This window comes from Gasterosteus aculeatus, chromosome 6, assembly GCF_964276395.1.
Source record: "Gasterosteus aculeatus chromosome 6, fGasAcu3.hap1.1, whole genome shotgun sequence".
In the NCBI taxonomy this organism is placed as follows: domain Eukaryota; kingdom Metazoa; phylum Chordata; class Actinopteri; order Perciformes; family Gasterosteidae; genus Gasterosteus; species Gasterosteus aculeatus.
In genome coordinates this window covers 9,517,432-9,535,437 of record NC_135693.1, presented here as the reverse complement: position 1 = coordinate 9,535,437, position 18,006 = coordinate 9,517,432, and the positions used below count along the sequence as shown (strand labels likewise).

At 39.4% G+C, this 18,006-nt stretch overlaps 1 protein-coding gene and 1 long non-coding RNA gene across 3 annotated transcripts in view; one reads left to right on the top strand and one right to left on the bottom strand.

Moving 5' to 3' along the window:
* wdr27 (WD repeat domain 27) overlaps nt 1-18,006 on the bottom strand; it is a 34,649-nt gene that overhangs the window by 14,238 nt on the left and 2,405 nt on the right. For both annotated transcript variants that reach the window (XM_040177894.2, XM_040177896.2), the window contains exons 5-21: nt 17,887-17,938; nt 17,631-17,701; nt 17,429-17,543; nt 17,148-17,250; nt 15,492-15,583; nt 15,250-15,314; nt 14,702-14,814; nt 13,681-13,754; nt 7,245-7,314; nt 6,954-7,022; nt 6,780-6,883; nt 6,222-6,311; nt 5,308-5,429; nt 4,457-4,590; nt 3,429-3,526; nt 2,619-2,740; nt 159-256 (exon numbers count right to left, since the gene is read on the bottom strand). In XM_040177894.2, coding sequence (XP_040033828.2) covers nt 159-256; nt 2,619-2,740; nt 3,429-3,526; nt 4,457-4,590; nt 5,308-5,429; nt 6,222-6,311; nt 6,780-6,883; nt 6,954-7,022; nt 7,245-7,314; nt 13,681-13,754; nt 14,702-14,814; nt 15,250-15,314; nt 15,492-15,583; nt 17,148-17,250; nt 17,429-17,543; nt 17,631-17,701; nt 17,887-17,938 — 1,592 coding nt within the window. The remainder of the gene's footprint in view (nt 1-158; nt 257-2,618; nt 2,741-3,428; nt 3,527-4,456; nt 4,591-5,307; nt 5,430-6,221; nt 6,312-6,779; nt 6,884-6,953; nt 7,023-7,244; nt 7,315-13,680; nt 13,755-14,701; nt 14,815-15,249; nt 15,315-15,491; nt 15,584-17,147; nt 17,251-17,428; nt 17,544-17,630; nt 17,702-17,886; nt 17,939-18,006) is intronic.
* On the top strand, nt 9,342-11,063 carry LOC144409434 (uncharacterized). Its single transcript, XR_013467876.1, has 3 exons — nt 9,342-9,540; nt 10,744-10,775; nt 10,914-11,063. It is a non-coding gene; the product is annotated as an uncharacterized LOC144409434 (long non-coding RNA).

Genomic DNA, 18,006 nt, shown 5'->3' with positions numbered 1-18,006 from the left:
GGTGGCACCGTAGTTGTCTTCACAGGTTTTGAACTATTACTATTATTTTCCATCTATTATCACAAAACTGCAGAAACTGCAGAAACAGAATAAACCTGAATATCCAGGATACTGCCACTCATATTGAAATATAAATCCAACCGAATGGACTAACCAACCTCATTGTTCGTAGGTCCCACATCTTCACACCATCCGTGACTGCACTGGTGAGGAAGAGGTTGTATGAATCTGGCGCCTGTGTACTGAACATGGAGCCCTGTGGTACACAAAAGATAAATAAATGAAGACTTGTCAGCACATGCCTGAGTGAAAAAAGGTTGAAAATCTTTTTGCTGTACAGTATATCTAAAATTGGCAAATAGATTTTAAGCTATTAATGCAGTTTGCATTATTACACCCTGAAAGTAGATATTTCAGATTCAGAATCAGAATCAGAAACATTTGCAAGTATGTTGGACATACAAGGACATTTTCATGATGGGTGCTACATACACGGCATTGAACAAAAGATACAAATTTACAATAAAAAATCTAAAATACAATTAAAAAAGATTAAGTGAACAGGCAAAAATGCCAGGCAGCTGGGGATCCGGGCTCTGAGCCCGACTGCCTACGGGGAGAAACTGTTTGTGTGGCGGGAGGTCTTGGCTCTGATGGACCTCAGCCTCCTGCTAGATGGAAGGGACACAAACAGTTTTTGGCCAGGGTGAGAGGGGTCGGCTACATTCTTTCTTGATCACTTTAGCGTCCCGGAGGGACGGCAAATCGCAGCCGATCATCCTCTCTGCAGAGCGGATGACACGCTGCAGCCTGCCCTTGTAGTCCCAAACGGTGATGGAGGAGCAGAGGATGGACTCAATGATGCCGGTGTAGAAGTGCACCATCATTGTTTTTGGCAGGTTGAATTTCTTATTTCTTATAAGCCCATTAAGCTGGAAGGAAAACTGAAATAGTTTATTGTTAATTTTTAGCAATATGCCTGATCTCAAGACATATGTTGATTCATAGGTTCTTTGTATGTTACTGACTCACTGGTGGTGTGAGGGGGAAAGAGGAGAGAGAAAAAATGAGAGAAAAAGAAGGTTTATGTTTTGACTTCCATTGAGAGTGTGAGAACAGGAGTCTGAAAGGGCATTTCCAGTTCCATTTTCCGAGAAGTCCTCTGGTCTGATGAGTTCCAGCTGAATTTTGCAAAATAGGCGATGGAAACTTGAAGTGGGAAAAGCTGCTTCACATGCTGCAGTTCCTGATGTTTGGTCCACCTCCCGACAAGAAAGCGAGAGCGGCTGGAAGGCCGATATTGCGTGTGCAGTCTCCGGGCAGGGGCAGTCCCTCTGATCCGCAGGTATTAATCCTGCTGCACCCGAAGGCCCTGGGGCGCCCGTGCAGAGGACCCCACATTGACGCAATAGCCAAGCTGAAACAACAGACTTTCCACAGCGTATGGCACACAATAGCTGGCGTGATAATGAGCAGTAACCTTGTGGTCGAAGGGGTATGGTCAGCTGTGAGTAACAGTGCATCACAGCTGAATGAGTTGATGCATTCAATCCATGCCACTAGCTGCAGTGTGTCCAGCTAATCCATGCTAGCTTTGAGTGTCAAGTATGCACAGGTCAATACCCCCGGGTCAGTGGGTACAAGTCTCTCTTGCTCTCTCGCAAATAAATACTTTTCAGTATTCCAATAAGTTATTTAATAATTAGTATTTTTCCATAATTATATCATTGAAATACATGTTGTTGTTGTTGTTGTAATTACAAAGTGGGCAAATAGGAGTGAAAACAGGACAATTTGATAGCTGAAATGTTAATTATAACTGATAATTAGAGTTTCATTGTGAGAATGCAGTATTTAATTCTTCAGAGCACTATAATGGATGTAGATACAAGCCCAAGTTGTCTACTTATTAGACACTAGCAAATTGGGCCCATATTGGTCCAAGACAGTGATCTGGGTGTAACGCCACGTGAACCCAAACTGCATCATGGAACAGCATTAATCCAAACTCCACAGCAAGCTCTGTGCAGTCCTAATCCTGCTGCTCCAGGGATTTTACTTTTAAACACTCAGCAAGATGAATGATAGTGATGATGTCCTGCCTGTCTGTCATGGAAACTTTGGGGTACTTTTTACTTCTTTTATTTCAAACAACTTCTTCATTTACACGACACTTTTATTCCCTCAAAGATGATGTATGCCTTACGTAACTCACCGGCACTCATAGAAGTTATATGCTTATGTAAGACCGGGACATCTGCCAAATAGTCAACCCTCCCTAAAATGAACGATGGGGCTCACACAAACGATGCCAAGTAAAACCCGCGTGGGTCAGGTTTACGTATCACCTAGACTTAGGAGTGATGAGATGTCTTTGGGTCTATCCATTCACAAAGGTTAAAGGTTGTCGTATGCTTTAACAACCAGTAGAAGAAAATAGGTTTCCGAAGACAATATCGGACACAAAAAACATTTAACACAGTTTTTCCTCTCTGAAGATTCTAAGAATAGTGATCTAATAGTATTACTGTACTCCATTCGGCCTCACATATTGTGTCATTTGACGGACGAGAGACAGACAGGCATATAGACATAAGTGAAAGATGAAGTGGTCCTACCTTGTTCTGTGTAATGCAGTGGACGGCTCTGCTGTGGGCATCCGGGAGCGTTGCGGCGACTATACCTTTGTTCATGTCAAATACTTGAAGAGATCGATCCGAACCACACACCAGAACAATGTCTGAGATAGCGGTTTAGAAAAGTTATGAGATTTGTTATTTATGAGCTATAGGCGAGAGGAAATGCATGATATGGAAGTATTTATGATGCTGTGGTTCAACATATAACTTAGATTAAAAAAACATATCTGATCAATAATTTACACGTTTCGGTCAAAAAAATGTAAGTTCTCTCATTTTGCCTTCAATTAAGTTGAATGGCCTATTAATGTAATGCTGTCTAACACATAGATACTAGCATATTTTTAAAAGAAGAGACAGTAGTCCATGGCATGGTCTCCAACTACACTCTCAGATTACCTAAAAAATAAATATTTCTATATCTATTTTTTTGTATTATATGCAATGAAATCGTTCATTTACGGAGAATATGTGTATTCCTGTTATCAATGTACTGTATATCCATTTTCTACTTCAAACTACAGCTGTGCAATGCCACTCGAGACAAGACTTAACTCATCCTGACACGCCTTACTTCAGTGGATTTATTAAACAAAATGCCTCGTAAACGCTATCACGGAGTGCAAATACAGACATTCCTTAAATATTAAAAACCTGAAGGATTTACCGCTAAAGTTGTCATTTGAAGCCCTGAGGCAAAACATGTTCACGTTACTCTCCACATTATCAGAGGGGTCCAAACTAAAACACCTCCTGCACCAAGACCAGTGATAACAACAGAAAGGATACAAGAGAAGAAATCGTTGATTGCAGACAAGGTAGTGATGTCTGTTGCTGATGTCGTCGTAAAGCTTCTTGTCAATTTGACGACGCTCCGTTGCTGATAACTAACAAGAAAAATAAGAAGATGCCTATTTTTCTAAACCAGTAATTGTTACTAGGATTAGGACCAAAATTCAAACATGATCACTCATCATTCTTCATGTCTGTCTGAGCTATACGACTATTAAAGAGTATTCAACACAAATGTTTGATTTATTTGTTTCTGTTTCCCTTCAGACAACCTATCACATGTATGATTACCTAAAGAGGACCAAGATGAAACAGCAACATACATTACAAAAACACATAGCATTTACATACATTTCCATGGTCTCCGGCATGAACCCTGACAGCTTAAAGAACACAGCCAAGCAATTTAGTGGTAATGACTGTTAGCAGGGTGAAGTGTGTGGTAGCAGCTAAATAAAGCCAGACCCTGTGAAGTCAGTAACTGTCACGGTATCGTTCACTTCCTGTCTTATTTTGTAGTTTTCTGCCACTCGTGTCCCCGGGTAACTTCACTTCCTGCCTGGTCCTGTCATCCCCTGTGATTGTCGAATTGTTTCCACCTGTGTCCAATCACCACTAAGAAAGCTATCTTAGGCAACAAAGCCTCACACGGTGGACATAAGTCTCAGGAAAGATCAGTCCTTTGATCCAAATTTTACCTTCTTCCTGCATTGCAGTGGTGTGGCAATCAATATACGTACGCCAGTTGTCATAACTACAATAAATGGGTGACTTGAGGAGAAAAGTGGCACTGAAAAAATGCCCTCACAACCTTGCAATAATTGTTAGATAGATTTGATTAAATGCCAATGTATCTAATTGTGTTGCACAATGTTAAATAGCTCCCCAAAAGAGACCAGCCACTTTCTATCAGTGTTTTTTTTATTGTATAACTAAATCAAATTCAAAACCATTCCATAGCATGCATACTATACCATTTATTCTAAGTGCTGAACAGTTTCTGCATTATGATCCCTTGTAATTACCTTTTTATGTTGTCTCGTGTGGTGTCCACATTGTACAGGTACAAGTACAGGGAGTGTCCAGATGCCAGAAGCAGAAATTTGTCGAGGTAATAAAACTGAGCACCTCTAATGGGTTTGAAGAACATACTGTCGCCCTGAATGAGACAGGAGAAAAAAATCAAACTATTCATCTAGTTTTCTGTTGTTCCTAATTTTCTTTTTTAATTATTTGGAACGTCATTGAAGTTAAAAAAAGACAAGGGCCTCAAAAACACAAATTAAATCCACGGCCGAATACTTGCAGCAATAAAAAGCTATAACACTATGCTGTCCGCAACCAGGGCTGTTTAATTGCTCAAAATGACACATGAAACACCCTGAATGTGGGGGAAAGAGAGAGAGAGAGAAACCCACATGAATCAACGTGATTTTGTGCTTTTGTACTTATTTCTTTCTACAGTTTACAAGTAAAACTGTGCTAAAACATTTGTTGACAAGTTCCTTCACAAGAATCCAACCAATCAAATGCGGCAGACCCAGCCAAGCTCAAAACAAACTCACTGAGTGGAGCAACGCAGATCTGCTAAGAATCAACTATGTCAAAAATACATTGAACATTACACTGAAATCCTGAAATCCTTTTTTTTGGACAAAAATGCATTTGTCTTGCACCTGTAGTAATTGTTTCATACTTCAATCAACTTGAGTTGTATACCTTTAGAATGAGAACGTTTGTGCTATATGAGGTCCCTTTGACTGGTCTTTATTTCACATTTTTGTGAGTTGTTGAACTTTAGGCCTCAAGTTAGGGTATGTAGAGCTCAAAATGACTGTTACAAAAAGTTGTATTTACAAATGCATGGAACATTTACCATGGTAATTGCTGGCTTCGGGCTACCATGGGTCCAGATTCGCAGAGACTGGTCCTCTGACGCACTCAACCACAACTGTCTGTTGAGGCTCCAGCTCACGCTGCTCACTGGCTTGTCATGCCCTGCTCATAAAGAGGGAGGTTGGAAATTATCTTTAAAACAGCGTGGAGCTGCAACATTTGCTTTTATGGTTCTGCTCAGAGAGTCAGGCACAGTGAAGAGAAGAGGAACACGGTGACCTACTGGTCACCTCAACTCCTGCCCTCTCATATCTGCTGCCCCTTTGTGGAGACTGTGTTCTAAATGCACGTAAGCCATCAAGGTTCAAAAGAAGTGCGTGAAAATGATGTCTATCCATTCTTTGACTGTGATTACTGTGTTTCCTAAGGTCACTGAGTGCATTTGACACAGTATCAAAAAAGATAAGTAAGGAATTATATCAGGTCAAACCTAGTTTGTCTCAAAAGCGATGCCTTTTTCATCTTACACTTTTTATCATCACCCAGGGAATGTAACCAAACTATGCGTTTTCTGGTAAAAGAGAGTGGTTTATCTGCTATTTTGACAGTGATGGCAGATAAAGTGAATATTTGGAAAATGTGAGCAGTCTTTCATCTTAAGCCGTGGATTCATTTCAAAGTATCTTAATCAAAAATATCCCAAATAATGCAGACCTAAATCCAAGCAGCAGATGAAGTTCTTAGTATTGTCATTCTCCGCATCTTTGGGGGTAAGATCTTAACCTTTGATCGCTGTGTCAATCCACAAAGGCCTATCATAAAAAATGTTATGAATAATGGGTCAGATGAATCATTCAAATGCGCCGCCTGCATTAACACTGGAGTGACTGATGGCAAATAATAAAAAACCCAGATGGTTATAAGGTACGGATACTCATGACCACTGCACAGCACCTGTGTAGACAGTTGGGTTGCCAGCCAGGGAGGTCTTGTACAATAACACTGAGCTGTCGCCAAGACCACACAGTATTTGTTTTCCGTCACCTGGAAGAGACAAGGGAACAGTCAACAGCCGATTTATCTTTTCCAGAAAACAAGAACTCTGTATTTAGTGGGAAAGCCATGTGTTTAGTTGGAACAGGAAACACTTATCCATAAACGTGTAGTATAATCCTTTAATGAAAACAATGAACTGGTCTTAATTTACTGACAATTGTACTTTAATGCCTAGAATCCAATTACTGAACAAAGTACTACAAATTAAGGCTTCAAAGGATCTTCACAATCTAGATCTATGTTATATGACACCACTCAATGCATTGATGTTGTAGTATCCTGCAGTCCTGACACGTGATCATGGGACAGTTCTTATCGTAAAATTGAGGGCTCGAAAGAAATTTCAGTAGTTTAAGCTTTGCACAGACATAAAGAAGTTCTATGACACATTAAAATACATCATTATGTTAAGTCTAAGATATTGTGGTCAGTATTGCAGCAGCTAAATGGTCTCACCTGAATACTGAAGGCAGTGGACTGGCTTATTGGTAATGCTTAGATGAACGCAGGGAATAGAAGGTGCTGCAATGTCTGCTGGATAATCTCTGAGGAGCAAACCTCTAAAAAATGATAAACGTTCAGTTTTAATAACAACATTTTCAATGCATTTTAAATGATGCGACTGCTTACTTATTTTTCTTAGCCTTTTGAGAGGAAGAATTCTTCTGGTTATTTGTTTTAGGTGAAAACATAATATTTCTGAAAAGAAAAAACGTATGTCTCATATGTCACATGATTTAATTCAACAAACCCTATTTCGAAAATAGTGCATTCAACTTCAATCACAACTTCAAACTTTAATTACAATCCTTCTCACAGTTGACTTTACAATAAAGTGGCCCTTAACCCTAATCCAAATTATGGATTTGGATAAACTGTAATTTGATTTTTCTATTAGGAAAAAAGTCACGGTCTACCTACCTCGGGGCACTGGTGTATCCAGATGACTTCACGTTTGAGTGGAAAACCAGAGGCTGCTCCTTTATTCCTCCTTTGTAAAAACAATAAGGTAGTGCATTGCACATAGACAAGTATGCAGATATATCTTTAGCACATATAGTGATCAAAAATACAATATTAGATTAGAGCCCCATTTACAAATGAGTGGATGTAACAATGTGAGTCAAAAGTTAAAGGGAAATATAGTTCATTAGTTTCCATAAGACAGAATTGCTCATTATACTGTGATGGCTTTTCATGGAATACACTAGGAAAAGAAGATAGAATTTTATGCTGTGAGCATTATGTCCATCTGCAGCAATCTGCGGGATGGTTCATTCTGCTCCCTGTTCACTGTCAGTGCCTTTACTACAATGAGCTCACTTTTTCCACGACCATTAAAACGTGTGACGCTTTCCAAAAACTGTTCTCCTGGCAAATAAGCAAAGCAAGGAAACATTGCAAAATCTCTGTTTGGCAATTAAAGACTTGAATTGGTATAAAAAAATATATATATATACAATTAGGTTCAAAGGATTGATTTGGATTCAATAATAGCTCATCACCTTGATTGATGAATTGATGTCAATGAATTCATATTATTATTCATTGACATTCATTCAGTTGAGCAACAAAACAAAGTAAATCTGGATAAGTTAACTGTATAATTAAGCTTTTATCATAAATATCTTTCCTTTGAATTATATTTTTTACAAAGCTGTCAGTGGTGCAGCAGTTTTAGAAACAGATTGTTGTTCACCAACTTGATTAAAGATTTACTTTTGATTGATTGGAACTGTAGTGCCATTTAGTTACACAAATATGCAGTTATGTCGCAGTTCAAATACCATATCCAAAAATGTCTAATCGCATCTTAATTATTTTTAATAAATAATACGATTTTTGAAAAGGAACCCTAATTATTATTAGTGTTCCTTTTCAAAAATCGTATTGTGGTCTTGAAGTAAGGTGAGTTTTTCTGTTGTTTATTACCTGTCCAGCATCAAAGAATAACGCTGTGGAAAATGTTCACCCTGTGCTGCCTCTGTAAAAGCAGAGGTCTTAATTCCTAACTTAGTTTAAAATGACTTCAAGCTTTCGTAAACCAGGTGTTCTCAATCTGGGTCAAATGTGTACTTTATAGTAGTTTCAATCGGTAAAAAGTACGTAACAAATGCTTTTTCTTCTGGTGGATAAAAGGGCTTATGGCGCTACAGTTGCTACCATTTTGCACCTTCCTCCACTATGTTATGTGTAAGGGGAAGTCCTGCAAGTAACTTTGGATCCAGAACAGATTACATGCAGGAAATTCTGGATAGAAATTGAATAATATGGCAACACAGTCACTTGTCATGGTACAACAGCCCTATTAACCCCCTGTTGATATATAATGGTCATTTAGTTTTATTGGGCAATGAAAGTTTCATACTTTACGCTGACACTAGACCTCATTTGAAGCACGGATTTCAGACAAATTTCCAAGTGCAGTCATAAACTTTCCATAAAATCACAGCAGCTTGCTGTGTGCTGTTTTTACAGCGCTCATTATGTGAGACTTAGCCTGAACTGTCTGAACCATGTCAGCAAAAACAAAATCATAAAAATAAAGTTCATCAGTCCAGTTTAAAAATTGAGACTTTTTAGTTACTGGTTCAAAGACTAAAGCAGCCACAAATGATTTAAAGTTACAATCATGCTTTGTCTCTGAGACCAAAAACCATTAGTGGTTATTACTACTAACATGACTTAAAATATACATCAGATGTTGGGTTTCTTTAATTTTAAGAAGCAACAATTGTTTATTTTACAGTTGTCTGCATTAAAAGGTCACAAGGTCAGACCAAGAGTTAATTTGAAAAATATAACACAAACTCTGGTTCTCAGGAGACGGGCAAACGCAGACCTCCCTCGGAGGACCAATAAAAAGGAAAAGAAATAATTCAAGCTTCTGAAAATGTTTTAACCATACACAGTAAATTTGCCAGTGTCAAAAAGGCAGTGTCAAACTATTTTAATTCTTCCGGAGTTCTTCCAACAATGGACAGAGTAAAATTGAACCAGAAAACTTCCAGTGTTGGTGAAAATAATCGGAGTTAACAGAGGTTTTACTCTGTCAGTGTTATTGACTCTCTAAGGCCCTGATTCAACACTGATTAGAGCAAGATGCCTTCCAGAGTATCACAAAGAATACTCTGGAGAGCCCCGCCCACCAACTTTCCCGGTCAAACTGAGAATGTGGATTCTGGCATCGCCATCTTCCTCGCATCGAAATACTGTGGTAAGTCTTTCTACTATAAACTATTCCCGTTGTTTTTTTTCATTCCAGTAGAATCTGTATAAGAATAAAGGGACGTATTCATTCACCACACTAGTCAATGTTGGGTTCGTGTCTTCAAATACCGAATTTCAAATGGCTAACGTGATATCGGGTCGGCGGTTAGCTTAAATGTAGCAGCCACATGTCTGACCACCAACACCAAACTGAACAAAAACGACACGAGGTAACGTTAATGTCAGCGAGGACGAGCTGTCCTGGTGTGTTATGTGTCATGCTTGCACATTTATTTCAGTAAAATGAAGGAAAAAATTCGTTGAAGCAGTCATATTTATTATTTCTATTTGAGCCGGAGCAAATCGCTTTAGCGTCACAATTTGGTCGAGCATAGCGGGACATGTCGCGGACATGCGGACGTGCTCATAGGACCCGCTAGTTCACCGGCAGACGGCGGAATGCACCGAGTCGACCCAGTTAACGTGAACCGAGCCGCGGCTCAGAGAGGCTCGGTTCCCGTTAGCTGCTGCTGTAGCCATAGATATATAAAGAGTAGACGCTGCATTGGCTGCTGAGGCGCAAACAAATATTTTTTATTATATTATATACCAGAATATTATTACTGTTATGCCTACTATGAATATTAAAATACGCCGAATCATGTTTTCGGTGTCATGCCTACAAAATGCCGTGAACATCCGCTTTTGTATTCAGCGAGTGACGCGCTGACACTTCGTTGCGCCAGCTGGCACTGAGTGGAGCGGGTGACCGGTCCAAGTTGGCGGCCCCGCGGCTCGTCAGCACCACTAGGCAGCAGCGGTCGATGTCTATTCTTTATGTCTATGGCTGTAGCTGCTGCTTAATTTATGCTTCCACGTTACGGCGGCGGCGGGTGTGGCTGTGTGTTTCTGCGGGTGCCGAATCCTTGGTGAGCCGAAGCTCATATTGAAGCGCAGGCTACGGAGAAGACGTGAATTTACAACACTGGTTCACCCACTGAGGGACCTGGATGAGCAAGTGCACTTTCGATACTTTCGAATGTCAGCAACTGCCGCAAATTACGTTCTGAGCGGACCAATCACAGCACTTGCGATCTACGTCAACTCGACTCGCAGTTAGATTTTTTCGGAGGTGCACGTCAGGCTACGGCGGAGGGGTCTACGTAGTTACGTAGTTACTTAATATGTATATTTTCCTTTTTTCTTTCAGATTGTTCTTTAATGTACTGTGGTGCTCTGGTGGTAAGTAATAAGTTGATGTACTTGACCGAAAATGTAGTTGTGTTTGTGATTTTTAAAGCTGAAATAGGGTATTTTCAGGTTGTCAGCTTGTATGGTGTTGTAGATCATAATGTTGATTTCAGTTTGCTGTCTTTGCAGATACCATCATGTTGATCAAAACATTCCTGTCATCCAGCACCAACCAAGATCTTTGCCACTGTGATAAGATGTGAGCTTTACATGTTTTAGGTTTACTTTTGATGCCAATATTTCATGTTTACTTGGAATAAATATGTATTACAGTATGGATACAATTGTCTGTGTGTTTTTCCCCCTGCATAGATATGCAACACTGGTAGGAGTTGGTTAAAAATCAACACTCTTTGGAGTGATTTCATAATCAACATAGTGTAAAGTAGGTTTAACACTGGAAAGGTTATTTCTTTTATAACTCTTTAGTGTTACATGTGAATAACACTATGGGTGTTACTTCTTACATAGTGTAAAACTTGATTGACACTTCTTAGAGTTAATATTATTACACTACACTGCACCTAGTGTAAAATTTTAACTCTTACCAGAGTAAAATTGACTCTGGAAATTTAACTCTGTGTTCAGTGTACATTTAACACTCTGTAGATAGGGACCATATGTTCACTGAGGTAGTGTTAAAATTGACTCTTTAAGTGTTGTATTAACACTGGCGATTTTACTGTGTAGCAGGTATATACGTCCCTGAGACATTACTTATTATTTATTTATTATTTCCTTACTGACCTGTAAAAAGTGGGTCACATAGTGAGAGGAGGGAAACATAGTAGAAGCAAAAAGGTATCGGAGGTACAGTAACTGCTGACTGACAGGAATCCCAAATATGGAGGCAAACTAAGGGTCTGACAGGCAGATACGTCATGAAGCACATAAAGAATACGCTGCCTATGTGGGACATTTGTGTAGCATACTGGGAGGAAATACGAAAAATGCAAAGAAAATAACGCTACATGTTGCTATGTGAAAAAAATACTAATCACACTATCAAACTTTATTGGACAGCTAGATGGGAAGTTGTGAACTACATTTACTGACCATAAGGCTCTCTATACAGCAGTCGCTGCAGAGCAATGAATAATGGAAAAACAGTCAGAAGCACTAAACACTCTCCGCTAATATGTACTGGACTAGTGAAGGCCTCTGCGTCCAATGTGGGTCACAGATTGTTTTTTCAATCTCACTGTACCCAAAACTAGCAAAGAATGCTTGATGACATTTTCCACATTAAAGGCATCGGAGCACATGAAGGCCTCCTTTTCCTCTAAAGTTGTTCCTCACAAAAAATAATATTCAAATGGTAGTGTGTAATCTGTGCTTTTATGTTGACAGTTAATACTGTTTTGATCCCATTGCACAGAGGACTGAGATACATTCAAAGTTAGTTCTGAACTTGCAATCGTGGCCATTCAAAGCCAATTGCTGCTTTAGTAGTCCCTTGATATCCTTCCTATAAAAACGACTTAAACAGGCAAGGCTCGGGCATTACACTTCAGAAAAGTGACATCATGCAAAAAGCAACGGCAGCAGATTATAATCATCTCAAAAAGCCAAGAGTCCTGGTTTATTTCATGCTTATGTAATGTGGGGGTGACGCATGTCAACATTTCTTATCTGTGATCACTGTTATTTTGAAAAAGTTGTAACAGACAATTGAGAAACGGTATATTTTGTATATAATGCTCCTGAAATTCTTTAGAACCGGGGTTTACAATGTTCTTCAGGGCAAGGACCCCTAAACTGATTTTGTTTTATATTAAACTGGGCCTAGTGCCATGTACAAACATGCCTTACTGTGCGTTCAATACTAAGCTATTTCACAAATAATAATAATACACACGTCATAGGTAGAGTGAGCAAAGGGGGCCAAGCTACTGCCATTTATAAACATACCTTGTCAAATTATACCAACCTATCTGTCAATTACATGATAATCAGAAATTTAAGTTGTGCAAAAGAACGTTTTTATTTTAAACCTAAATATGGAAAGTGATTGTGGGACTGCAAGATAACGTATTCTGCTTGTATTTATCCATTTGCTACAATATGTTGGATTCATGTTAATGTATATTTAAAGACATTTCAATTTGTGGAAAAAATTAAAATTGACCAATGAACCAAATCTGCCTGCAGTACCTCCGCCGAGGTTGAAGACCTCTGCTTTAGAGTATCGAGTTCCATACGTGGCAACGTGGTGGGTAACAGTCTGTGAATGTTTGTGGTCTGACACTGGATTCATGCAGCACCTCTGGACTCCCCTGAAGGTCCCCTACACAGTCTCCCACTGGCTGCTCCCTTCCCTCCAGCTGAGGGAGCCTGGCAAATACCGAGCGTCAACTTTCCAACATGCAAACCACAGTATATTGTACTGTTGGTACCTTTGAGCTTCCAGCTCCTAATGATACACCAAAGAACCACAAATAGACTCACTTCATTAAAGGACTCCCCTACTGCAAGAAGCCGCCGTACAATCCGCTTATTGTTGACAATGTGTCACAGAGAATGTCTTGTGCTCTTACTGTTGCATAATTTAAAGCACCTGCCCATGTGGCACATTGAAACTGAAGTAAAACAGACTAATTATGAATGCCACATTTATATTTCCCACAATGCAAAGCACTGAATGTTTCCATATTTACAGAGTGAAGAGGTTTTCGGTGGCTGCTTTAATAGCAAAAGACACTTTCTATAAACATACACTAGGTCCAATCTTAGAAGGCTGTGTGTGTCCAAGCAAAACAGATAGAGAGCCAGATATGGAATAAATTATTAAATAGGTCATACGTCTAAAACCAAGAGTCGTCAAACAGCAGCAGCTCCCTTTTTATTTTATGATCATAAGCATAGTTGAGAGAGGGGTGAGGATTCAAATGCTGACCTTTCTTTTTAGGATGTTTAGGCTCCTTCTTCTGTAACTCTGCATTCAGAGGAGATTCAGGCAGTGGAGGAGAACTGAAAACAAAAAGGGAGAAGAAGGTGGTGACGGGGTGAACTGGGCGAAAAGAGTTACTGGAAAAGAAGGAACGATGCATTTCCAACATTGTGGATTATTAAGTGTTTCTAATTCCCAGTGCCATATTGTTGACTCTTTAAAAAACAGATGGCAAGAATAGCTCAAATATGGCAAGTTAAGACAGAAGAGTCGGGGGGGAAACATTTTTGCAATGTTGTATATATCATTGCACTAGTCAGGTGACCAGTGTCTGAGAGAGAGAGCAACAAAAGCCAACAACTACTCTGTTTTTGCACATTTTAACAGGCTGATGTCTTATAGATTGCAAATTTGTTGAACCAGACAACACATAATGTTTATGAAAATGATCAGTGTTCATTGGTTCTGCTTGATTTAGCAAAATAATCATTTGTAGAGGTAGTACCTGCCTGAATTTCATTCCTTCCATTTGTTTTGCCTTTAAAAAGCAATGAAATTCTCAAAGCAATGACAGTGTGATCTTTTAAATTCATTTTTTAACAGACATTTTTATTAAACCATGTTGATTAAAAACATATCAACCTCTATTCATTCACTAAGCACAGTGGTTTGAGGCTGGAGCCAGATGATCACATGACCTACAGGAAGCAGTTGTTTTATGTCTGAAGCACTAGTTCCCCTAAATAAGCTTCTCATGAACTAGCACCACTGAATCAAAAAATTACCAAATGAATTACATTACAAGCAGCTGAAAAATATATACTATTATATTTATCAGGTTGTTCTTTGTCAAGAAAACCTTATTTACAGCCCCTGTGCACAGTATTCTAGACCACACAAGAAGCAAGAGTCCTTGAAACACTGAGTACCTTCTAACAGCTGATTTGTTACTTTGATCTCCTAATTGAATGGAGCAAGCAAAAAAAGGAAATGTATGTTCAATAGAGTAAAACAAAACCTCATTTACCTGGGCAAAACCAGAAAGCCTTCACCACAAGCCAACGTCCTCCTTAGGTCCCAGAGACACAACTCCAACAGGGTCACACGTGGAGTAAACAAAGAGCTCACTAAGAGCAGCATCTGTGTGACAGGGAATTTGAGATTGAATTAATATTGAAACACTTAATTCCATTATCATTTTAAGTGATACAATAACACTATACCTTCATGAATAGGAAATAGAGACAATGATCTCTACGCGAAGCGAACGCAAATCACGGTTGAATCTTTGAAAAATGTCCATTTCACAGTATCCAAGAGTGGATGGTGAAACAGTTTCAAACAGACTCTAACAGTCTGGAATCAGTAGTGGAATTTGACAATTTGTTTTACTCGTATTATTATGATCTATCAACATTCAGCAGAAATGGCAGAAGCAGCCGGGCCGGCACACAAGTGGTCTGCTCTGATTATGCTTAATTACAATCCTCTTGCAGTCCATATAAGTCCAGTTACAATAACTATTCACCAGTGGGTTTTAATGTGGTTTATTAAGGTTGTATTGGCTTTACTCACAGAGTTATCCCAGCCTGGAGAGATGGACCAGGAGCCAGCCATTGTGACGCTCAGATTGGGGTAGTCTGGAGGAACAAACATCAGTCATGAGTCTGTAAAGTAACATTCTGAAATCCATCAGTGAAGTTTAGAAATACAAAGAAAGAAATACAATCACATAATTTCTGCTAAAGATGGTGCATTGCTTGTGCATAGATGTTTCTACAGTGGTAATAGGAGAAGTCACACCACCACCAGCCTACCTTCGAAGTATAGTGCTGTTAGAAGTTCTGAAGTAGCCAGATCAACCACATACAGACCATCGGTGCTTCCAATACACAGCCAGCTGTTCTCCCTGAATGAGCCCACACAGAAAAGTATGGGACAACACTGTTACCGGGTTCCCAGTAAAAGCATTTATTTCACATCATGTGGGAAAAGACAATGAAACCACATGCTCAACAAAAATACACTGATGTGATGGAGTTGCAGGGAATGCACACCATAGGACTCAAGGTTTTTATTCAAGTTTCCTTTCACTTCATGTAGTCTAAACTAAGTATACCCCAGCAAGATGGAAACTACTGCCACATCAAGCAGAAAAGAGAGTGGAAACTTAGCTTGAAGGATAATTTTCATCAACTTCCTGAGCTACATGCTGAGGCTATAATAATGTCTGCAAAAAGGTACATTTAAGTGCACCATTATTTTCACGCTGAGCCTGTGCCTCTGTACAGGATGGAGACAACAAATGCCATCGTATAATGATGTTTATGTGATAATTGCACCATTTAAATAAAACATTTGTCTTGCGCGTTCAGTGCTGTTCGGCATAATGGTCTTTTCAGATCCTGCCACTGCGAGGCGCCAAAGACTGAAATCTTAATATCGTTCACTGTGGCTTTAACAACGTAACATCAGCACCGGTGCTGTCAGCATGGACACTGTAATACTAGATTTCAACAGTAAAAACAGTAAGTTACTCCTTCAGCTGCATATTTACCACATATAACAACCAAGCAATGTTGTTGTGTTATATGTCAAGCAATAGAAGCCAAACAGGGTTTCAGACCTTCAGAGTTCATGCAGTAGCCGAACGAGAAAAGTAAAGATTATGTGGATACCGCTCTGAGACCATATGCTTTCCTAATGGCAATAAGGAACCAACGTCCATTTCATTCCAGTGGTCCATCAAATAAATAGAGTTGTGTCAGTGCTTTTAAAGTGCCTGTTTCCTGTCATAACATCAAATGTTTGAACAGCTTGAAACAGATTATGCCACAAAACTGCAAAGTTTCCTTTGACGTCTTCTGTCACTGCATGTAGATGCAAGTGCGGCAAGTAGATGTGGTATTCCATTCAGCACTTTTTTTCCAGGCCTTTTCTGACAATATGACATCTACGAAGTGTTTCTGGCAGAAATATACGTATGACTTTATTTGCATGGCTATTGTAGTGTTTTCCCGGATCACATAGACTTTTACCTCGCGGAAATAAGAACAATTGAAGGCCTTGAGAATGGCGCCTTGCTGCTTCAACATTGAGATTCCTTGTCACAAAATTAAAATAGTTAAAAAGTAAAATAGTTCTTCCTTGTGGTAAAATAATAACGTCCAGTCATCATTGCGAGCACTGGAGCGTGAGAGCAGTCTCTATGCTGACACTATGAAATCCACCTTGGACAAAGGGATTGCCCCTCTCTCTATGCATCTGACCTTCCTGTAAACAAAGGTTGCCATGTTGTAACCGTGGGTCATTACGCACAGACGTTCTCCTCCAAACACGGTTGCTCTTTCTGCCAGTGAACATTTAGAGCGGGCCATGTGTGGATTATCCTGGTAACCATGACCCAGAGATTATGTGCCCACTACAAACTACAAACACACGCTTTCTCTGTGATGTGGACATCATGCCCTTACTTTGTATGCCCTCTACTGGTGTCAGTCAGTGAGTTACAGAAAGCCATTCTGAGAACAGCTTTTGAGGTCTTCACTTTATCTGGAGCCGATTGTTCTGCCACCCCTGCAAGAAATATATCAGAATTGAGGTGTAATAAGTAATTTATTTTAGTTGATTTGATTTTGGTCATAGAGTAGAAAAGATGCATAGGACTTATCTAAAACAATTTGATTAATGTTATCCACAAAGTCGGCACTAAATATAATCTGTCATTGATTTTTTGATACATCAGTAATATGACCTGTTTGATCGCTCACAGTCCCTTGTTGCATTTGATGCCTTTTTTCCATCATTTCGAGGTCCATTTTTGTCACCAGGTGACACTTGTGGTCATCCGGGAGGGAGAAGCACCACAGCTAAACCAAACAAAGACAGGTGTTGTTCAGCTTTATGAATTGAATTCTTATGAGATATGTGATTATGAGCTGCTGTCAGTCACTGACCTGACCATCAGTTGAACCAGTGACAATGTGCTTGTTCTCCTCTAATAGGAGCACACTGAGCAGTGGAGAGGCTAAAGAAATGAAACATTGGATTTAGGAACATTTTAATAATTTTGCAAGCACTGACTCCTTTACAGCTGCCACTATACAAAACATGTGATTTAAATTTAGATACTTGCAGAAAATTCATATACTAACGAATAATTATTTTCAATACATTCCATGGGTAATAGTCATGATCATTGTAATATCTTACCTGAAAGCACAAAAGACTGGTAGCAAACAGTTTCCGTTTTTAAATCCCACACCTGAAAAGAGAAACAGAAAAGTAGTTTCTTGTTAACGAAACTCAATTGTAGCGTGTTTAATATTTGAT